The following is a 24,021-nucleotide window of genomic DNA, read 5'->3' as shown; positions in this document are numbered from 1 at the left end:
TGGTTCATCTGTCTGCCTCTGTGTCATAACAGAAGGAACAGTTTATGTTGAATGTGCGAGTATCAATAGACTGCAGACTATGCCTGGAACTTCTGGAAGAGATGAAACAAATGAATAAAAACAGACCTTTTTCACAGCGTTGCCCACTGAAGCCTGGTGGACATTGACAGGTATAGGAGCCATCCTGTTCATTGCAAGTTCCTCCTCTCTGACAGGGGTCGGAGTCACAGGGGGATGGCATCACTGGAAGCAAGGAAGACATTTTAGTGACACCTATCTAAACCCAATGTTGATAGCAAGATTAACATTTATGGAATGTATGATAGAGTGTCAACATAAAATAAAATAGCAGTAGAAGCAGGCTCATTGGCCCTTAGAGCTTCCTTCATCATCCAACAGGATTGTGGCTGATCGGTTTGTGTTTTTAATTTCACACTCCCACCTACACTTGAGAATCCTCGATTTTATTTTCTCAAGAACCTATCTACGCCTGTCTTAAAAAAAAAATTCAATGATCCTGCCTCCACTCACTTTCGAGACAGTGTGCCAAAGTCACACAATCTTCCCAGAGAAAGAAAAATTCTCTTCGTCTTTGTCCTGAAAGAGCAACTGATGATTTTAGATCAGTGTGCCAAGTTCTGGACTCACCCGCAACAGGAGACATCCCTTCCTCTTCAATTTCTTAAGATCACTTCACTTGACAAAGGGGCTGTGCTCCGAAAGCTTGTGATTTCAAATAAAACTATAACCTGATGTCATCTCACTTCTGACCTTGTCCATCCCAGTCGAACACCGGCACCTCCACATCATTTTCTTAAGACCGTTCAGAACTTTATATACTTCAATGAATTCACCCCTCACTTGTATAACCTCCGGTGGGAACACGTTCAGCCTGTCCAACCATATCTTCCTAAGAAAACTGCCTCATCCAAGGTATCAGTCTTCTAAACATCCTCTAAACCAATGCACCGACATCCTTCCTTAAATAAGGACATCAAAAATTTATAGTATCATAGAAGTGGCCTCACCAACGCCCAGTATAACTGAAGCATAACATCCTTACCTCTATGGTCAATTCCATTCATAATAGAGGATAGAAGCCCGTTAGACTTCTTGATTATGTGCTGTACCTGCCAAATTCCTTGTGACTTGTGTACCAGAACATCCAAATCCCCCTGCCCCTTGGAATTCTGTAGTCATTCTGGATTTAAGTAACATTCAACTATTTTTCATTCTTTCTGCCAAAATGAACTACTTCTCATTTTCTCACATTAAACTCTATCTGCTAGATTTCCGTCCAATCGCCCAACCTCCCCAGACTTGTCCGCAAATTCTTTGTTTCTCTTTCACAGCATAGTTTCCTATCTACACAAATAAAAACCTAAAGGACTGCGCACGCTGTAAATCGGGAACATAAACAGAAGTTGCCAGAAAAGCTCAGCAGGTCTGGCAGCATCTGTGAAGAGAAAGATCAGAGTTAACGTTTCGGGTCCAGTGACTCTTCCTCAGAACCGTTTCCTATCTACCTTGGTGCTGTTTGAGAAATCAGGTATCATGCCTTCGCTGGCCTCGCCAAAGTTATTGAAACACAAAGTTGAGGCCCCAGCCCAGACTCTTTTTGACTCCACTCATCACATTCTGGCAAATCAGTCAAAAACCAATCTATGCATACGCTGTTTGCTTCCAGCTAGCTGATCTTTCATCATGTTGATATATTACCCTTGACACCAGGAGCTTTTATTATAACATTGATGTGGCATCTTATCAAATGCCTTCTGGAAATGCAGCCATACTATGTCCACAGGATTTCCATTATCCACAACATGCTTTATTCCTTCAAAGAACTCTAATAACTTAGTTAAACATGATTTACTTTTGACAAAACCATGCTGACCCTTGCCAATGACCTTGAATTTTTCTAATTCCCCTGAGATAATCCCTTTAATGGCCAACTCTGACACATTCCCTATGACAGGCATCAAGCTATATAGCTTCCTGTTTTCTGCCTCCAGCTCTTCTTGAAAAGAAGGTTTACATTTACAACTGTCTAATCCAATGGAACCTTTTCTTAATCTAGGGAAAATTGGAAAATTAACACCAACACACCTACTATCTCAATGAGGACCACCTTGACCTGGAGACTTGTCATCAGTTTGCTTCATACCACTTTCCTCATGATTGAAATTGCATAACATTTCTCTTTCTATCCCACCTCCTGATTTAAAAATTACTGTAATGTTTTATTTTGTATTCTTAATAGTGAAGATAGAAGCAAGATATTTGTTCAGTTCATCCACCATTTCCTTGTTATCTCCTAGTCACTCTCCATTCTCACTCTTTCGAGGCTACTTTAAATATTCTTTTCTTTTTTAATTGCCTGAGGAAGTTAACTGCTAGCTTCCTCTTATATCTAACTTTCTCTGCTATTCATTATATTCTGACCAATCATTTGACCTGCCACTCATCTTTGTGCAGTTCATAGGATCCCTACCATATGGAAACAGGCCATACGGCCCAACAAGTCCATGCTGACTCAAATCCAAGCTGACCCACCCAGAACCATTCCCCCTATGCTTTCCCTGTAACCCTGCATTTCCCATTGCTAACACACCTAACCTTCACATCCCTGAACACTATGGGATTATTTAGCACAGCCAATTCGTCTAGCCTGTACACCGTTGCACTGTGGAAGGAAACCGGAGCACCCAGCAGAAACCCACAGACACAGGGAGAACATGCAAACTCCACACAGGCAGTTGCTCAAGGCTGGACTCGAACCCCGGTCCCTGGCGCTGTGAGGCAGCAGTGCTAACCACTGAGCCACCGTGAAGTCCTTTATGGAATCTCTACAGTGTGGAACCGAGCCATTCAGCTGATCGAGTCCATACCGACCCTTTGAAAAGCATTCTGTCCAGATACACCCTGCTACCCTATAACCCACGCAGACACAGGGAGAATATACAAACCCTACACAGACAGTCACCCAAGGCGGGAATCGAACCCGGATCCTATTGTATACCTTTTCCTGAAGTCTGATGCTTTCCATAATTTCTTAACCAGCCATGATTGCAGGTCTTTACTTAAGAATTTTTCTTGATAATAGGAATATATTTATTCTGAGTATTCTAAAATATCTCTTTAAATATCTGCCACTGTATGTCTGTTGATCCATCCACCAGCCAGTACACAAGTTTATTTCATATAGCTTGCCTTTCATGCTGTTATTTATGTTTCAAACACTAGTCTTAGACCCAAACTTCCTACTTTCAATCTCGGTGCAAAATTCAATTATATTGTGGTTGCTGCTACTTCAGGGTGCCTTAACTCTGAGATCATTAGTCAATCTTGTCACAATGCACAATACCAAATCAGCAATCTGTTACTCACTGAATCTCACTCCGTACGCATCTTATCTCCCCTTCCCTACTGCTTACAAGACAACAGTATAAACTAAAGTCACAATGTGTTCCGGTAACTTGATTTTAAAAATGCAGCAATTCCTTCCAGAGTCCTTCGTTTTAAAGCTGTCCTTTTCCCATGCCAGCTCACAGTCAAATATAAAAAAAATCTAAAGTTATGATCTTTAGATCACTCAATTATACATTCCAATCTCCTGAACCAGGTCATCTCTAATTGTTGCACAAATGCTATGCTTAATTAACAGCTTTACCACTCCATCATTACCTAGCTTCCTATTTTTCTTGAATATCATATACCTCTCGATGTTCAGGACTAAATCCTTATCATTCTAAAGCCATGTCTTTGTAATAGCTATCAGATCATATTTATTTACTTCAACGTGTGTTATCAATTTGTTTCCTTGCAATGAATGCTACACATATTTTTTTTTCGCTCTACTCCTTCCTACCACTCTGAGTCTCTTTTCCCACATTACTATTTTCTTCTGTTACCTTGTCTCTACTCTTTGATATACCACAGGTTTCCATATTTGATCCCTTACCCCCCACTGTTTAGTTTAAAACCATCTTGACTTCCTTAGTTATTAGAATGGAGTGTGTTGGTGGTTTATCCATTGACAGATGGAAATGGTTCCAACACAGCACCTCAGTCACACAATGTGTAGCCAGTTGTTTGGAACTTGCAGACACATAAACTTTACAATACACTTGGGAAATGGTCATCAGCTATGGTACAGGTATGGTACACTCTCACCTTTTGGTCAGCAGACTGTGGATTCATATCACAATCCAGACACTGATACATAATTGACAATGACACTTCAGTGCAGTAATGAGGGAGTGCTGCATTGTGGAAGTTACTGCTATTTAGGAGGTGCTAAACTGAGGCCCTTTCTGTCCTCTTGCATGAATATTAGGAGGTCGGTCAGCTCAGTTACCATGAAGCACTCTCCCATTTAACTTCAGCTGAGGTGTGGTGACCCTCAGTTTAAATCACCCCCAGTCGTTGCTCTCTAATGGGATGAGAAACCCCTATGGTCAGTAAGACTATAGCAACTTTAACTTTTACATGAATATAAAAGATCAAAAGGCAAAGAATAGCTATGGGGTTCCCTGCTTAATATTCATCCTTCAGCCAGCATAATTAAAATATATTTTCTTGTTATTATCATGCTGCCACTTGTGGGAGCTTGCTATGCATGTGAATTTTCATATGTGACAACACTTTATCTTCAAAAGTACCTTTGTGGTGGTGCTGTGCTTTGGAATAGTTGAGGTCATAAAAGGCACTGCATGAATTTCTCACACATCAAATAGATATAAGCAGCAAACTTCCATTCAAGGTTGCAGTGTTGCGAGTTGAGCAGCTGGTACCTTTGATAATTTGTGGTGTGATGCTCTGCATCACCACCAGGGGGTATTACTGAATTCCTGTTATAAAAACTTTCAGGAGTCTCCAAACACGTTACTTATTGTAATGCATTCAATTTATTGAGACTTCCTATTACCATGTTTAATTATTATTGTAATACTTCTGTGGCAATAGTCAAGTTATGATACATCTACTTGACCATGTGATGGGCAATACCTATTCTGCCTCCCACTGGTGACACTGCCACATCACCCATCTTCCCCATTTACTGTCTTGAATATAACAATCTGTACTTTTCGAAAAGTTGGAACTTCGAAGCCTTTCCTGCTAGGTTACACTCAGCTTAATATGCTGATTTTAAACCCAGAGAATTCCATCTGTTTTCTCAAATTCCCCATGTAGCTGTGGTTGCCTTTTCCAGAGTTTCTCCCCATCTTCTCCTGAAGTAATGGCTGTAGGTCAACAACAACAGGTTGCATTTAAACGGCACCTCTGCCACTCTATGTTGAAGAAAACTCAGAACACTCACAACCTTCTGAGAGAAAATAATTCCCTTCTTGCAGTCTTAAGTTGGAGAGCTCTTATTTTTAAACTGTGTGCCCTAGCTACATTCTCTCCCACAAGGAAAAGCACCTTTTTCACATCCATCCACCAAATCTCCACACAATCTTAAATGTTTCAATAAGATCACCTTTCATTGTTCTAAACTCCAAATATAATTATAGTACATACATTGGTTTCCTGTGTCTGTGTTATTTCTTACTTTCTCTTAATAATGCTAATAAATTAGTCAAATACAATTTCACTTTAATAAAACCATGGTGAGTCTGCCTAAGATTTTCTAAGTGTCCTGCTATAAACTCCTTAATAATAGATCCCAGCAATTTCCTGATGACAGATGTTAGGCTAACCAACATGTAGTTTCTAGTTTTCTGACTCTCCCCTTTCGTGAATACAGAATTCACATTCACCATTCTCTAATCTGATGGGACCTTTCCAGAATCTAGGGAATGTTGGAAAGTTTACACCAATTCATCCTCTATCTCAGAAACCACTTCCTTTAATATCCAAGGCTGAAGTCCATCTTAGCCAGGAGACTTGTCAGAATTTAGTTCTAATAATTTTCTCAATACCCTTTCTCCCGTGATTGTAACTATTGTATGTTCCTAAATCTCTTTCAAGTTCATATTCACAATTTTTTTTCTGGAATTTTGTTTATATTGTCTGAAATAAAAGTGGATGCAATATCTATTCAATTCATATACAGTGTCTTTATTTTCCACTATTAATTCTGCAGTCTCTGTTTTCAGAAGGCTAATCTTCACTTTATGTATTGTTTTTCTTTTTTAAATATCAATAGAAACTCCTATTATATGGTTATATATTTTCAGTCAGTTTTCACTCATAGTCTAACTTCTTCCTCATCTTTCTTTTCATAATTCTTTACTGTTCTTTATATTCCGCCCAATCTTCTGATCTGCCACTTATCTTCATGGATTTATATGCTTTTTCTTTGTTTGATGCCATCTTTAACTTCTTTAGTTAACCATTGATAGTGCATCCCTTTCCAAAAATCTTTCTTTCTCGCCTCAATTCTGCGCATTCTGAAACATCTTCTTAAGTATCTACCATTGTATCTCTACCAACCTATTGCTTAACCTAGTTTCCAAGTTTAGTCCAGCCAGCTCTGTTCTCAAGTCCTCATAATTATCTTTATTTAAGTTTAAAACACTAGTCCTCAGTCCGCCCTTCTCTCCCTCAAATTGAATATAAAATTCAGTCATATTATGATCACTGCCATCTAGGGGTGCCTTTTCTATGAGGTCATTTACTAAGCTCATGTCATTAAATGAGCAACAGGAAGACAGTAGAGAGAATGAATGTTTTTTGGGCTGAGGGAATGTTTGTAATGCACTTTCCCACTGGATTCCTGCTTTTCCTGTTTTATGTTAATGACTTAGACCCTTGGTGTACAGGTGCACAGTTTCAACATTCGTGGACAACACAAAACCTGCGAGCAATGTGAACTGTGAAAAGGATAGCTTACATCTTCAAAAGAATGTGGACAACTTAGTGGAATGGCTGGACAGAGGAAGGTTGATGTGGAGCAATTCAAGGTAGGAAGAACAAGGATAGACAATATAAAAAATTCAGCTTCTAAGGGGATTTAGGATCAGAGCACCCCAGATATACATGTCATTAAGTCATTGAAGTTGATAGACATGTAGAAAGAGCAGTTAATAGAACATACAGGACCCTTTACTTTATTTATTGGGGCACAGGTAAGGAGGTAATGTTAAACTTGTATAAAACACAATCAACTGGAATATTATGTTCAGTCCAGCAGCACACTTTAGGAAGGATGTGAAGGCATCAGTTGAGTGCAAAGGAGCATCAAGAGGGTTTAGAAGAGATTTACCAGAATGTTGTTGGGTATGAAAGATTTGAGTTATAAGGAGAGGCTGGACAGCCTGGGACTTTTTTCACTGGAGCATAGGAGTTTGAGAGGTGACCTTTTCGAAGTTTATAAAATAATGAGGGGTATAGATAGAATTAATGGTAGTTATCTTTTCTCTAGGACGGCGGATTTCAAGATGAGGGAGCATATTTTTAAGGTGAGAGGAGAGAGTTTGAAAAAGACATGGTGGGGGGAATAAATCTTTTACACAGAGGGTGGTTCACGTGTGGAATGAACATCCTGAGGAAGTGGGGTGGATGTGGACATAGTTACAATGTTTAAAAGAAACTTGGTTAAGTACATGAATAGGAATGATTTGGAGGGAAACGAGCCAGGAGCAGGCAGGTGGAACTAGTTTAGTTTGGGATTCTGTTCGGCATGGACTGGTTGGACCGAAGGGTCTGTTTCCATGTTGTATGACTCTATGAAAATGGCTCCAGGGATGAGGACCTTCACTTTTGAAGATGTTATCATGTTTTCCTTTAAAAAGAGAAGGCTGATAGGAGATATGATTGAGGTATTCAATTTAAGTAGGGCTTGAACAGAGTAAATAGAGAGAAAATGTTCTCACTTGTGAAAAGATCGGAACCAAGACAGCACAGAATTAAAGCAATTAGCAAAAGGATGCAAAGTCAACATGAGAACAGAACCTTTTCACACAATAAAGTCTTAGAATGCTCTGCTTGACAGTGCAGTGGAGGCAGGTCCAACTGAGGCATTCAACAGGGAATTAGACTGTTAATTGAAAAGGAAGAACATGCAGGGTCGTGGGGAGAAGGTAGGAGAATGGCACTAAGTAAATGGTACTCAGTACTTTCAGAGAGCTGATGTTATGGGCCTAATGGCCTCTACACCAGACTAAGATGGTGATTTATGGGTAAATGAGCAACACTGAAAAGACTAGTGTTTTTTCCCTCATCCCTAATTACGCTTGATGAGGTGATGACTGGCTTTGTTGAATCACTTGGGGTGTCGGTGCACCCTAAGTACTGTTTCCGAGCGAGCTCTGGGATTTTGACCCAGTGATATTGAAGGCACAACAATACAGTTCCCAGTCAGCATGGTGTGTGGCTCAGAAGGGTAGTTGCAGGTTGTGGTGCTCCTGTATGCTTGGTGCCCTCATTCCTCAAGGTGGTAAAGGTTATGATGTGGAAAGTACTAGGTTGAACTACGATGTATCTGACATCTGCTGACATTAATCCAGCTTCTCACACTGCTTCTCATTCCATCTCACCCCCAGTGCCCTGTCTCAGTGACTGTATCTCAACCGTAATCCAACAGTTTGTTGCTCCTTTCTGACCCTGTGGTCTATTACAGACTAATATCTTGGTGCATTTCTCTATTCTTCCAAGTGTGAAATAGATGAATGCACAACTCACAATCTTTCCCACTAGGTCCTTGTGGGCAGATACAACGATAGGTCCCTCCGTATTCAGTGCAGGAGGCTCCATGCGGGCACTGATGGTGGGCATTGCAGGGCTGCAGCACCTCTGTTGGCAAAAAGAGACAGTAACACTCAGTAACACTCCAGGATGCTAAGTGCTGACCATGGCCTGATTGACTTCTGGTCAAACATGTCCTTGAGAGTCAGGTGTCACAATCAGTTCCCCAGTGATCTGGCCAGAGCCATCCCTTGTATCACCAGATGAAAACCCATCAATGGAATGAACAGCAAGAATGGAATTTTTCCTTTTTTTTGTTGGAGTGAGGTGACTCAGAGGGGAGCAGGAAAATAGGAAAGAGCAGAGTAAGGACAGATGCATTTCGACCGTTGGGCAACTCCAACCCAAGGGTGGAATGGGGGTTTGATGGGCCCCCATTAGCGGGGAGTTGGACTTCTGGCTGCTTGGAGTTTAACCCCAGTGGGGAAACTGCTGTGTGCAGAGGCTACTATCTCAGAGGACATGGCCTCTCTTTTGCAGCAGACAGTGTGGTTGCTAGACCAAGAGGCTCCAAGACCCAATGAGGGTTAAGCAGGCAACAAGGGCAAGCCCCAACAATCAACATGGGGGGATTTCCACATCCTCTCAGAGGTCTAATGGTTTCCCCCCTTATTATTGTTTGTTTAATTTTAATTTTATTGCACACCTCTATTTGAGGTGCCCTCACAGTCTCTGACCTATTTCAGCAGCGCTCACCTCTCCCAGTGGGATTGCTGAGGCTCCAGGGTTGTTAGCCCTCTGACTGAGCTGCAAGCATCAGGAAAAGCATCAGGGCCTGCACAGTGGCTCAGCGATTAAGCACTGCTGCCTCACAGTACCAGGGTTCGATTCCAGCCTTGGGTGACTGTCTACGTGGAGTTTGCACATTCTGTACGCGTCTGCATAGGTTTCCTCCGGGTGCTCCGGTTTCCTCCCACAATCCAAAGTTGTGCAGGTTAGGTGGATTGACCAAGCTAAGTTGCCCGTAGTGTTCAGGGATGAGCAAGCTAGGTGGGCTAGCCATGGGAACAGCAGGATTACAGGGATAAGGTAGGGACGTGGGTCTGGGTAGGGTGCTGTTCGAAGGGTCATTGTGTATTCGATGGGCTGAATGACCTGCATCCGCACTGTCGGGATTGTATGATTCTATGAGACCAGCCACCTTTCTTATCAGAAATAGAGATGGGGTAGTGACCAATCAGGAAGCTGTCTCCAGGAAGATTCTGCCAGAAGGTGATTTGTACTTTGTGTCTCTGTAAACACAGTCTAGATCTCCAGATAGACTGCAACACATAGACATGGCAGGGTATGGAAATGGATCAAATTTGCCCCAGATACAGTGACACAGAGCTCCTCACTCCTCATAACAAGGTTCAATGATGGAAAAGGGATTGGCGCTTCTGTTTTACTTTCCTGAATGGTCCTGGCCTCTCAGTGCACTGCCCAGCCTGTTCAGGCAAAGCCCTGCTGCACCTTTGCATCGACAGAGAAGGAGGAAAAAAAAAATCAGACAAGTTCCTGAAGAATGTGACCTGGCTTTTGCTGTGGTTTGCTCTGGGCCTGAGACTGGTTTCATAGAATCATACAATCCCTACAGTGTGGAAGCAGGCCATTTGGCCCATCAAGTCCACACCAATCCTTAAAGAGCATCACACCCAGACCTGCCTCCTCCCTACCCTATCCCTGTTACCCCACATTTCCCATGGCTAACCCATTTAGCCTGCATATCCCTGAACACTATCGGTAATTTAACATGGCCAATCCACCTAACCTGCACATCTTTGGACTGTGGGAGGAAACCAGAGCACCCAGAGGAAACCCACACAGACACGGGGAGAACGTGCAAACTCCACACAGACAGTTGGCTGAGGGTGGAATTGAACCTGGGCCCCTGACACTGCGAGGCAGCAGTGCTAACCACTGAGCCACCGTGGCACCGTGCCTCCCTAAAGCATTGTCCCCAGTCTGTGAATCCCCACTGGATTCGAGCTATAGATGGTGATATTGTCAATGTACAGGGCGTTTTGATCCAGGTGCCTCCAGTACTTGAAGCCCCTCTTAGAGATGCACCCATGCTGCTAGCCTCAGTAAGATGTACAATACAGCCCTTAAATAAGATGGCAGCTCCTCCTTACTCCTGATTTGGTTGAAAAACATTTCAGATTCCCACCAGCAGATAAAATTGCACCGCTGATTTTTTTCTGTACAGCAGTTGGGCCCAATTGCAGATTCACAAGGCTGCTCAATGTAAATCCGTTGAGATCCGCTGAAATAGCAAGATATTCTCTGAGCTGTATAAACAGCTGAAAACACAGTTCCACTGAAGCCCAGCCTAGAATTCTCACAGCACATCCGAGGACAGCAATAGGCTCACATGTACCATTCTCACAGTCACGGCCGGTAAATCCTTCAGGACAGTCACAGAGGTAACCATCATCATCATCATTCTCTTTGCAATTTCCCCCATTCTGACATGGGTTTGGCTGACAGACACTCGGGGCAACTGTGGGCCCACCTTTGGAAAAAGCATAAAAAAATGTCACAGAGCAGAATCTTCCAATTAGAACCAAATCCCACTATATTACTCCGACTGGCTTTTCTAAGTGGACACGGGAAGAGATGGCAATACCAAGCCTCATAAACAAGCATAATTCATTCAGTAACACAGCCTTAAAGACACAGGAACATCTGTCAAGTTGTTATCCTGTAATATTTACACAAGATCAACTACTGTCTGCAAAATAAACCATTCTCTCTAATATATAAAGGTGCTGCTATCTAGTGCAATATACATAGTGTCTGTCACTTGCTTTAGCGGAGATGTTACTCACTACAATATACACAGGGTCTGTTATTCTCTATAATATGAACAGAGGCTGCTAAGAGCTCTTGTGGTGAAGTGGTAGTGTTTCTGCCTCTGGACCAGGAGGCCTGGAATCACGTCCTACCTGCTCTACAGGTGTATAATAACATCTCTGAAGAAGCTGGTTAGAAAATACTGAAACAGAGACTGCTCTTCACAATAAAATGCATATGGACTGCTATTTACTGTAATATGCATAGGGGCTGTGACTCTTTAGAAAAATGTGCATGTATGGACTGCTATTTTCATAACAGACATTGCCTAGTCTTAAGTAAGTACTGCCTCTAAACATACACAATTTGGAATAAAAGTCTCTGTTCATATGATGGGGAATGACGTCCCCTGTATATCTTATTAGAATAACATTCCAATAATTTGGCATAACATCATCTGTTACAGGCTATCCTATTGTGAGCAGCTTTTGGTCTTTTCATTGATATTTATTACACCATCAGGAGCAGCTAATTTTGCAGAGGGACTAGAATAAAGAGATGAAGACAAGACTATCTTGTTTCCTTCGACCATCCTGATGGTCCAATGATAAAACTATTTTTAAGCCACTGACTACTCACAGTAACCAAGCTCTACCATTCATTTACAACAAATCCAAATGCTTGGTGGGAAAGCTCCAGAGTTTTGAGAACCAGAGATTCAGTCACCTGTTTCTCCTCAGCTTACTACATGTTGCCATATGTCAATTACTCAAACGCTGCATCCCAGAATATTATTTCGAAATTGTGTTTGAACCTATTCATTCCTGCGGTCTCATATGGAATGTGTTTCACAAAGTAAAGTAAGACCCCATGGTGCTAGGGGTAGTATGTTAGCATGAATAGAGGATTGACTAACTAATAGAAGACAGAGAGTAATTTTAGGATGGCAATTTGTATCTATTGGAGTGCCACAGGGATCAGTGCTGGGGGCACATTTATTTACGATACACAATAATGATTTGGATGAGAGAACTGAATGTACTATAGCCATGATTGCAGATGGCTTAAAATGAGGCGAGAAGGCAAGGTAACACAAAAAGAGTGAAAAGAAGGATATAGACCAGTTAAGCGAGTAGGTAAATATATAATGTGGGAAAATGTGAGGTTATGCACTTTGGCACGAAGAATAGAGGAGCTGAATATTATTAAATACAGAAAATCTATGGGAAGCCATGGAAGAGAAGGATTTGTGTGCCCTTGATCACAACTCAAAAAAAATGCTAGCATCCAAGTTCAGCGGGTATTGGGAAGGCAAATAGATCATTGCCTTTATTTTAAAGGGAATGGAGTATTAAAGTAGGTGGGAGTGGGGTGGATTTGCTAAACCTACACAAGGCACTAACAGTAAAGTCCTACTGGATCGTAGGGCTGCTCTCTCATGATCGAGAAATGACTGGTGATGGTTTAACCTGAGAATCTCCACATCTCAGACGAGGGGAGAGCGTGAGAAGCAGAGCCCTTTATGGTAACCTTAGGAATTGAAATCACACTGTTGGCATCATGCTGCACTATACACCAGCCCATCCACGGTGTCAGTTAGCTGTACCATTCACTCATTGAAACAATGTGCTCACCCTTAACCAGTAAGAATATGTGGGTCTGCAGTGTGAGATGCAGGGAGCAAGGGCTAGGCGGAGGCTCTGCAGACACGGCTGAGAAGGAGTGAAACATAAAAAAAGGTCAGAGCATGGGATGCCAGCAGATGTCTGTGGGCTTTTGTGTTTAACATGAGCGTGTCAGGGTGTATGTGAACAGCCCCCCTTGGGTGAGGCAGGTTTGTAGTTATCAGATGTTACTCGTTTAATTAAAGCAAAAGTAACACACAGGTTGGTGGCACAGGTTTCCCTCACTTCCCAAAACTCTGTCGCAGCTACACCTGAAGGACTGAGTTGATCCCAGCGAAGAAATGACAATAAATACCGAACTGCTTGTGGACCTGGGGGTGTTGGGATAGGACTTGTTCACAGCACTTTTGCTACTAGATTATTTCTCACACTTTGGAGGTGTGGTCTACCACATCAGAATTGGCGCTGCTCAATCCTGTCTTAGATTGGACCCCAAATGAGAACTGAGATGACTAGAAACAGCGTGTCCTGCTGCTCACACACCCATAACTGCAGGCAGGCCCAATTGAGAGGCCAGCAGCTTACATGAGCCAATGGGGATAGGACTGTTGTCTAAGATAATGGTTCTGAAAGTACTATGTTTAGGTCAATGTCAGAGACTGCTTTACACTGCACCCAATCTGGTCTCATCGTGAGGGCTTGGGGAGGGAAAGGCAGAACATCTTGTAGAGCACAGACCTGTAGCCTTGGCTGAGAGCAAGCCAACTGAGAAGGGAATGCAGGAAGACGAGCAATGGAATGATAATTGACAGGTAGGAAAGATCACTAGTTAGGGAGAATCGCCAGGCAGGGAAGCAGCATACAGGAGACGAGCAGAGAAGGGAGCAGAGAAAGGCAGAGCGGGCTCAGTTGGTTAGATGGTCTAAACCTGCTATTTCTTGTGTCATTTACTGGAGAACAGTCATTTACTGGAGACATTGCCCATGAATCAAGTTCCTTAGACAGAGGCTGAGCTTCAATGATCTGTTTCCAGGAGGTTTTGAATGTTATGGAAGGCTGTGGCAGCAGATGATTGACTACCTGCTGACTTGATGGCTATTCCTTACCAGTTGCTGTCATAATCTGCACTTAACGATTTGGCCTCTAGATCATTTCCGAGGGCTGTGCTGCAGACATACAGGTAGTTGTGCTTTAATGTGTGTTTCATTAACACAAATTGGCTGTAACACGAATGATGAATAGTGGACACTTTTGGAAAACGCAAACTTTCTGCTGTACAGGTGCAGAGATTTTCTATAGCAATTTCCCTACGACGTGATTTTCTATGACGATTTTCTATAGTGTGATTTTCTACAGTGCGAGGTCACACAAGAATGCAGCTATCGTGTTATAGGGGAACTACCTGTACCCAGAATCTCCCTGGCAGCTACACACTAAATGCATTAAAATAGGGTGGGTTTTAGTCAAGGTCAACAGTTGTGTGAACTTGACCAGTGTTGATGCCAATCAGAATGAATGGACACACAGCTTAAATGACTCAGACTGTCTTTCCACAGGTGCAGGGTCAACCAACTGCATATATGTGACTGTTCTGGTTTATTCAGATCAACCAGTAGCACTCTTCAAAACACTAGTGATTCCTTTCCGTGAAGATGGAGCTGGTGTGCAAACAGGTCTTTATGCAAGTGTGCGAAGGACTCCTAGACAACCGCCATGACATCTTGCCCTGCAAAGGTCCCCAACATTGTCAGATCTACAACTAGACCTGAGCGGTGGCTGCTTAGTGACATGCAATATCCACTCCAAATGATGCCCAGCTACTGAAGCCCCTACAATGCTACAATGAATGCCACATCACTACTAGAGATTTCCTCTTACCTGTCTCACAGTGCTTTCCTGTGTATGATTGAGGGCATAGACATGTGTAATTACTGAGCAGGTCGATGCACTCTCCTCCATTCAAACACGGGTTGGAGTCACAGTTGCTAGTCTCTATCATAAAAGAAACAGCATTGTGAGGACCTAACTCAACACACTCACACTAAAACCACTCTTGAACAACAAATAATTATCACAAATTACTTTGTGCTGTACGCCAGCAAAATTAACGAGGGCATTGCAGGTGATACAATGTCCACCAGCAAGAGAAACATCTCAGAGTGCCCCTGGGACAAGTTGAATTAACTTTGAGAGAGAGAGAGAGAGAGACAGAGACAGAGAGGGAGACTTTCTCACAAGTCCACCTCATGGTCAATGAAATTCACTGGTAGTGTCACCTTGGACAATGGCAGATATAGTCATCCCCAAAAAGGAGCAGGTTTCTACAGAGCTGTACTGTGACTTTAACCCTAACCCTCAAATAACCCCATGGGCAGGTACAGAGGGGAGGAGATCTGCTTTGCCTTGTCATTGCCAGGGAAATGGTGTTGAGAGCTGTCTCCAATTTTGTGATAACTGAGCACAGAAGGTGCAGACAAATGCAGGGGAGAGTAAAATCCAAGTGAAGGATATAAGTGTAGAGGCACAGGGAGGCAATGTGTGTGGCATTGAACTAATAACAGGGAGAGTGGAAGAGGGAGATCAAGCAGACAACTATCAGCTAGGGCTCAGTGGTAATATTCCCATCTCACAGTCAGAAGGCTGTGGGAACCAATTCCCCTTCAGATACTGGAAGTTGACGTCCCTGTGCAGCACTGAGGGTTGATGCACTCTAGGAGGCGCCAGTTACCAGGTTAGATGTTGAACTGAAGTTGTGTCTGCCTCTCAGTTGGTCATTAAGTTTTCCAACAGTCAGTATAAAGACAAGCAGAAAAGTTCTCCTTAGTAATCTGGCCATTATTTCTCAATCACAAGGCCACATTGCTGTATGGAGGAACTTGCTGTGTGTACATTAGTTACCACGTTTCCTACATTAAACATTGACTACACTTTGAAAGCTCTTCATTGGACGCAGAACGAATGGGAGGTTCTGAGATCATGAAAGGCATGATAGAAATGTAAGCACATTTCTTCTTCGTAAATCCAGAGTGCCTAAAAAGAGAAATAGCAATTTGAAAAGTTTGAAGATGGCCGAGGAGAGGAGAGGCAGGAGAGGAGCTCACCATTTTCACAGTTCTCCCCTGTGTAGCCCTTCTGACAGATACACACCGCAGTTCCATTATCTGTGTCACAAACACCACCATTTAGACACTCTCTGGTGTTACATAAGGAGTCAGATGTAACTGGAAGACATGACAGCAGGTTAAACTGATAACATCTGATTGTAAAACGCCAAGCGGGTCTCAACCTGCCAAAAACCATTTTGTCAAAAGCTTTGGTGTCACCTACAGACCCCCTGCCTTTCCCAGGAACATCACTGTCTGGACTGTCCTATTGGTCAGACCATCCCACTGGCTGAATAATCCATGCTTTCTCCTATCGGTAATCGAGTAGCATGCATACAAAATAAATATAAATCGCTAATATCTTAATTCTAATCTCAATACTTTCGGAATGCATAATAATTATTTTTGAAACTGCATCCTATCTAATTGGGACACATTCCGCTAATTGAGAAACATTGTTGTAGCCAATTTCAATTTCACTCTGGAATAGACTTAAACATCTTAGTGTTAAATGGAACTCTTTGATCCATTTTTCTGTTACTCTGACCTGTACCGACATTACTTGATGACCAATCTCAGCTTTACTCTCTCCTGCTCGGATCTGGGTTACGGAAATTACCCTGAGGTAATCTTATTTTCCCAAATCAGTGTTTCCCAAACGTGTTCCCAATATGACCCCATATTAATAATTCAGATTCTTTATTTTTATTTGTTCACAGGATGTGAGTGTTGCTGGCTAAGACAGTACTTATTGCCCATCCCTAGTTCCTCTTGAGAAGGTGGCGATGAAGCTGCCACCTTGAACCACTGCAGATGTTGGGGCGTATTGAACTGAATTAGTTTTATTATCACAAATATTCACATGAGTACAGTGAAAAGTTTACAAGTTACCACGTACAGTGCTATCTTAAATACACAGGTCCCTAGGTACAGAGTCTTGATACAAAGCAGAAAAATAAGAAAACAAAGTTAAAAAGTTAAACATTACTGTCCTTCTTATTAAAACATAGAAAAACAAAGAAACACACACTTAATAGTTCAACACCACAGTCTGTAAGCGCCTGGCCATGCCGGGCTCACACTCCTCACAAGGGATCGATCTCTCCTGCTTCAACCCCACTACTGGCTGCCTCATTCTGCCTGCTCCCCCTCTCCCACCTCACATTAAGTAAGTAGATTAAATTAAGAAAAAAAAGTAGTGAAAGAAGCAAAAAAAAAAGTGAAAGGAAAGAAACGAATAAAGGCGGACGGAGAAGATTAAATCTCGAGCAGGAGCCTGCACGCTGTGCTTCTAATCTGCCGCCATCTTTGAGGAGTTGTGAGTACACCCACAAGCTATTAGAGAGGGGGGCCGGTTCCTCATCTTTGACCCAGAGACGCTGAAGGAACAATAACATTGGAGGGGACCTTGCAGGTGCTGGTGTCCCTTTGAAACTGTTGTCCTTGTCCTTCCAGCTGCTAAATATCCTGGGTTTGGAAAGTGTTGTTGCAGGAGCTTTTGGTGACTTACAGCAGTGTTTCTTGTAGACCGTACACACTGCTGCCACCGGTGTGTCACTGGTAAAGGGAGTGAATGTTGAAGGTGGTCGACGGGCTGTCAGTCAAACAGACTGCTTTCTCCTGGATGGTGTTAAGCTTGTTGAGTGCTGTTGGAGCTTCATTTGTCCCGGCAAATATTCCATCACACTCCTGACTTGTGCCTTGTCGATGGTGGGCAGGCATTGGGAGACAGGTGAGTTAACCTCTGCGGTATTCCTAGCCTTTGACCTGCTCTTGTTGCCAGAGTATGTATATGACTGCTCTGGTTCTGTTTCAGGTCAATGCTAATTCTTGATCATGAGGTTTCAGTGACAGTAATACAGTTGAAGGTCAAGCTGTGAAGGTTACAATCTTTTTTGTTCGAGATGACCATTGATTGTGACCTGTATGGCACAGATGTTACTTGCTACAAGACCATAAGACATAGGAGCAGAAATTAGGCCATTCAGCCCATCAAGTCTGTTCTGCCATTCAATCACCGCTGATAAGTTCCTCAACCCCATTCTCCTGCTTTCTCCCCGTAACCCTTGATCCCCTTGATAATCAAGAACCTATCCATCTCAGTCTTAAATGTACTCAATGGTCTGGCCTCAACAGCCTTCTGTGGCAGTGAATTCCATAGATTCACCACTCTCTAGCTGAAGAAGTTTCTCCTTATCCCCATTCTAAAAGGTCTTCCCTTTACTTGTTGCATTTAGGCACAGACTGTCTCAGTATCTGAGGAGTTGCAAATGGTGCTGAACATGTGCAATCATCGGCGAACATCCCCGCTGCTGGCCTTATGATGGAGGAAAGGTTATTGATGAAGCAGCTGAAGACGGTTGGGCCTTGGACACTACCCTGAGGAACTCCTGCGGAGATGTCCTATGAGAACCCACAGTAAAAATGTGGGGACCACCAGAAACGTCAAATGAGTGGTGGGAGGTGTTAGCAAGTTCTGATAAGATGGTGGAGGAGTAGGGCTTCTGAGCTCAGGGCTCATCCACTCCGTACGCTTTACTTTTTGTTTCTTTGCTTCTCTCTTGTTTTTCTTCTTTTTCTTTTCTCTCTTTCATTTTACTCACCTCTAGTCGAAGAGCTCAGTTGCTGCGACGGCATCGGCGGCAAGTGAGACCAGCGCAGACTCGTGCTGGCGGCGGTGGAGGCGAGCGTGGGTTCGAGGTGGCGTCTGTGTCTGGCGCAGATTCACGGAGGCGGTGGTGGTGGCGGGTTTGGGCTCAGTACAGGACCCGACAGCATCACAGCAGCAGATGCATCGGCGAGGAGGGCCCTGAAGCAGACACGGTGGGGCGGTGGCAGACTGGAGTTTACGCCAATGTGGCACCTGGTGGCATCCACATTGGCGAGGTCCAGTGAGGACTCACAGTGGCGAGGGCATCGGTGGGGGCGAGATGGTGCCGAAGAGTGGAGACGTTCGGCCCAGTGGTGAAGGGGACTCATGCCTGGCCACCAGGCCCGTGGCGGAGCACTTAACAAGAAGGATTATAAAGTTGGACACTTTTTCTTTATTTCTTTATTTTTCTGCCTTTATATTCTATGTTTTGGCTTATTTTTCTGTTTCAAGATGGCGCTGGAGAGTGGTGACACTGTACAACACTTTTCACTGCATTTTGTAACAAAATACATGTGACAATAAGTAAATCAAACCAAATCAAAAGTGGGTGGGAGTTGGGTGATGAGGCATCTGCTGTAGCAGGAAGCTGCTGGGCGGGAAAGTTTTGGAGAGGAGGGTGGTCTTTATTGCTTGACTGGGGTAAGGGAGTGCAGTCGAAGAAGAGGAATTGAGCCTGGGTGGGGTGGGGAGTCAGGATTTCCACAAAAACAATCAACCTTTTCAAAGTACTTGTTCTGCAGCAGCTTTGGCAGCTTAGAGATCAGTCCATTCGGTATACCCACCAACAAACACGCAGAGTAATAGGAGCCTTGCGGGTCTCCAAAGTCAGTCTGAGCCACACGGTTACCATGTCTGTCTGAGAGCTCACAGTCCCTCAGTACCATCCTGGGATCTCACTGTGGGGCTAGCAACGACAGTGCGGGAAGTCTTTTCCCAAGTTATATTCTATCCCTTGATTAACATTACTCTGCAATATTTTTACACCTGTTGGGCATTACTCTCCAGCTGTGACCCTTCACAGTCTTCCTTCTGCTTGGTACTATTCTGTAACACAGCCCCACACTGAGAAACTTTCCTCAGATGACAACTCATATTCAGTACGTAACTCCCTGCAGCATTCTGTGTCTGGGCTCAGTTTGAGGTTTGTTATATACTGATTAACATTACTTCAAAATACACAAGCCATTGTTACTCTGTGACCCCTGCCCTCAGCGTTACTCTGTGACCCCTGCCCTCAGCATTACTCTGTGAATCCTGTCCCCAGCGTTACTCGTGACTCTGTCCTCAATGTTAACCTCTGACTCTCGTCCCTGGTGTTACTTGACGATACTCACCAATTTCGCAGTGTTTTCCAATAAACCCAACCAAGCACTCGCAGTGGTAGCTGTCAATCCCATTGATACATGTGGCTCCATTCTGGCATTCATTCGATACACAGTCATCAATATCTGAGTGGGAGGAACAAGTGGATACAGGGATTTGAGATACGCACACATCCAGGTACAATCTTCAACCCTTGGGCAGGAGAGTTCAAACTTCTCAATCGTGCAACTAAATTAAAAGCACGAATATTTTTTGTGCTGAGATGGGGCTGAGAGGTGCTATTAGTCTAACCTACAGCCATCCATGGACTAAATTCCTCATAACCTCCATGTACAGCAGAGAGGAGGAAATTGGAGGCAGGGTCTCAGTTCACCACCTTTGTGGACAGTCTAGCGGCCTGCCTTTCAAAACAGCAAGGACAGGCTTGACAGTGGAGGGGTAAGCCAAGGAGAGACAGACTGCAGCATAGCCTCAAGAGGACAAGCAACAAATAGACCCAATTTGACCACTTCCTCCACTTTCTCTCAATATCCATGCCTGCACAGCCTCCATCGAGTGGGGAACCAAGTAAATAAATTTCAGTATTATCCACGCAAACCATTTTCATTTAGATAGCACCTATAATGTGCAAAAAATACCCCTACATCCCTTCCCAGCTATATTATTAACAGAGGGGCACCAAGTCAAAAGAGGAGGGGGTGATCTAAGGCATGATCAAAGCGATGGAATTTAAGACAGTTTTGAAAGAAGAGGCAGGTACGGAGGCAGAGGATTTTGCAGAGCTAACTCGAGACTGTATGGTCAAGGTGGCTGAACACCAGTAATCCATCAGTGGGAGAGTGAAGGTGGGACAGAGATGCCCAGATCAGAGCATTAGAGATTTGAAGGCAGAGGTTGCAGGGCTGAAGAAGGTTTACACAAAGACTGGCCAATGTAAAAGGTGATGGGTGAGTGGAATTGGTGCAGGACAGGGTACAGTTACCACAGTGCCAGATGAGCAAACTGTTTATGGAACCGCGGTTCAGGGAATGATTGAATTAGATCCACCAGAAGGTTAAAAAGATAGCGGAGGATTTCAGCTGCAAATCAGCTAAGGAAGGGATGGAATTGGGTTATATGAGACTCAGAGTACAATGGAACCTTGATCAGATAGGTAAACGGGCCGAGGAATGGCAGATGGAGTTTAATTTAGATAAACGTGAGGTTTTGCATTTTAGTAAGGTAAATCAGGGCAGGACATATGCAGTTAATGGTAACATCCTGGGGAGTGTTGCTGAACAAAGAGACCTTGAGGTGCAGGTTCATAGTTCCTGGAAAGTGGAGTCACAGGTAGATGGGATAGTGAAGAAAGTGTTTGGTACGCTTGCCTTTATTGGTCAATGTATTGAGTAAAGGAGTTGGAGGTCATGTTGCAGCTGTACAGGACACTGGTTAGGCCACTTTTGGAATACCATGTTCAATTCTGGTCTCCCTGTTATAGGAAAGATGTTGCGAAACTTGAAAGGGTACAGAAAACATTTACAAGGATGTTGCCAGGATTGGAGGATTTGAGGTATAGGGAGACACTGAATAGGCTTGGGTTATTTTCCCTGGAATGTTGGAGGCTAAGTGGTGACCTTGTAGAAGTTTAGAAAATCATGAGAGGCATGGATAGGGTAAATAGCCAAGGACTTTTACCCAGGGTGAGGAAGTCCAAAACTAGAGGGCATAGATTTAAGATGGCAGGGGAAAAATTTAAAAGGGACCTAAGGGGTAACTTTTTCACGCAGAGGGTGGCGCATGTATGGAATGAGCTGCCAGAGGAAGGCGGGTACAATTACAATATTTAAAAGGCATCTGGATGGGTATATGAATAGGAAGGGTTTAGAGGGATATGGGCCAAATGCTGGCAAAAGGGACTAATTTAATTTAGGATATCTGGTCGGCAAGGACAAGTTGGACTGAAGGGTGTGTTTCCGTGCTGTACAGCTCTATGACTCTATGACTCTAAGTAGACAGTTTTGTGAAGAAGGTAACATGGACCTGAAACTCAGGGTTGAATGGGTTGCTGACTTTGTGAAAAGGCTGCTTCAGCATGGAGTCATTGAAAGCGTTGCTGAACTTACAGCAGAGACAAAGAACATACCGTTAGCTTTCCAAGTGATGAGCTGAAGAAAAGAGCAGCTCATTGAATTTTAGCTGTTGGTAAGCAGTGTGACAATTGAGGCAGTGGAGAGTTGGGAGATGTACTTAGTTTGTTTACTCTGGTTGTGTCATGATGGAATGATTGGAGAATGCAGAGATTATCAATACAATACACAGGAGGATTGAGATCATTGTGCCACGTCCTATCAGTGAGCACAGCAGTGATGGCTGTGACACCACATAGTATAGCCATCATCCCCAATCCCTGCTTTCACTGACTCAGTGTACATCCCTGGATATAACTCAATAATTTCATGGCTTTTGGATATTAACTCTGCCGATGCCTGGAATTTGGTTAATACTGGATGAAAAAAATGCACGCTCAGTACAATCGAAGAGGTCCCTACTCTAAAATCACAAATCTCAAATCACAACTGGCCTGTCTTTCGAGATTTGAACAGAATTCGCTCCGTTTGAAGTGGGTGCCAGCAACAGCAGGTTCCTGTTGGCGTGATGGATGCTCCAATCAATGTGCATGCCCTGAGGTATGAGTCAGTGAGCGCTCCATGGGAGAACTGAAGCATTGGCAAGCATGCCTCACTGCAGATAAACACACGTTCTTAAGCAGAGCGGTGCTCATGCTCTGAAACCAGCAGCGGGCACAATGCAACCAAATGTCCCCGAACCACAGGAAGGTGAAACCAATCTGAACCTGTTTCGCAGAGCAGTCCTGTGAACCCAGCAGGGCACTGGCAGGTGAAGGCATTCTGTCCATCTCTGCATGTCCCATTGTTGTGACAGGGATATGAGGAGCACTCATCGACATCTGGAAAGCAAGATGAGAAATCAAGGAATGATTGACTGCTGTGTTTTGAACAAGTGCCTCTTTGGCTTAGTGGCTTAGTGCATTAACGTGGCTGCCATGGGGGTAAACATCCAAGGGTTAGGATCATAGAATCCCGACAATGTGGAAGGAGGCCATTCAGCCCATCGAGTCCATACTGCTCCTCTGAAGAGTATCCCATCCAGACCCAGGTCCTCCCCATCCTATCCCCCATAACCCCACACTTACCATGGCTGACCCATCCAGCCTGCACATCCCTGGACACTATGGGGCAATTTACAAGAACGTTGCCGGGACTAGATGGTTTGAGTTACAGAGAGAGGTTGCCTGGACTGGGGCTTTTTGTGCTGGAGCTTTGGAAGCTGAGGAGTGACCTTACAGAGGCTTATAAAATCATGAAAAGCTTGGACAAGGCCTTTTTCCCAGGTTAAGGGAGTCCAAACTGAGACGGCATAGGTTTAAGGTGAGAAGGGAAAGATTTAAAAGGGACCCAAGGGTTAACCTATTCACACAGAGTATGGTCCGTGTATGGTGCCGGAGGAAGTGGTGGAGTTGGGGACAATTACAACATTTAAAATGTATCTGGATTATATGAATAGGAAGGGTTTAGAAGGACATGTGTCAAATGGGACAAGGATGTCTGGTCAGTGTAGATGAGTTGGACCAAAGGGTCTGTTTCCATGCTGTATAATTCTATAATTAGCATGGCCAACCCACCTAACCTGCACATCTTTGGACTGTGGGAGGAAATCAGAGCACCCAGAAGAAACCCACGCAAACTCAGGCAGAATGTGCAACCTCCACACAGACAGTTACTCAAGGGTGGGCTTAAACCTGGGTCTCTGGCACTGTGAGGCAGCTGTGACCCCTGGGTTGGGTCTC

At 43.7% G+C, this 24,021-nt stretch overlaps 1 protein-coding gene across 1 annotated transcript in view; it reads right to left on the bottom strand.

Moving 5' to 3' along the window:
* Window positions 1-24,021, bottom strand: part of sned1 (sushi, nidogen and EGF-like domains 1) — a 130,360-nt gene that overhangs the window by 54,829 nt on the left and 51,510 nt on the right. The window contains exons 6-12 of the mRNA XM_048604788.1: window positions 23,008-23,121; window positions 20,183-20,296; window positions 16,193-16,312; window positions 14,970-15,083; window positions 11,051-11,185; window positions 8,629-8,739; window positions 127-243 (exon numbers count right to left, since the gene is read on the bottom strand). Coding sequence (XP_048460745.1) covers window positions 127-243; window positions 8,629-8,739; window positions 11,051-11,185; window positions 14,970-15,083; window positions 16,193-16,312; window positions 20,183-20,296; window positions 23,008-23,121 — 825 coding nt within the window. The remainder of the gene's footprint in view (window positions 1-126; window positions 244-8,628; window positions 8,740-11,050; window positions 11,186-14,969; window positions 15,084-16,192; window positions 16,313-20,182; window positions 20,297-23,007; window positions 23,122-24,021) is intronic.

Source organism: Rhincodon typus, chromosome 13, assembly GCF_021869965.1.
Source record: "Rhincodon typus isolate 14 chromosome 13, sRhiTyp1.1, whole genome shotgun sequence".
Taxonomy (NCBI): domain Eukaryota; kingdom Metazoa; phylum Chordata; class Chondrichthyes; order Orectolobiformes; family Rhincodontidae; genus Rhincodon; species Rhincodon typus.
Note: the sequence above shows the minus strand (reverse complement) of the source record. Positions and strands in the feature narration are given on the sequence as shown.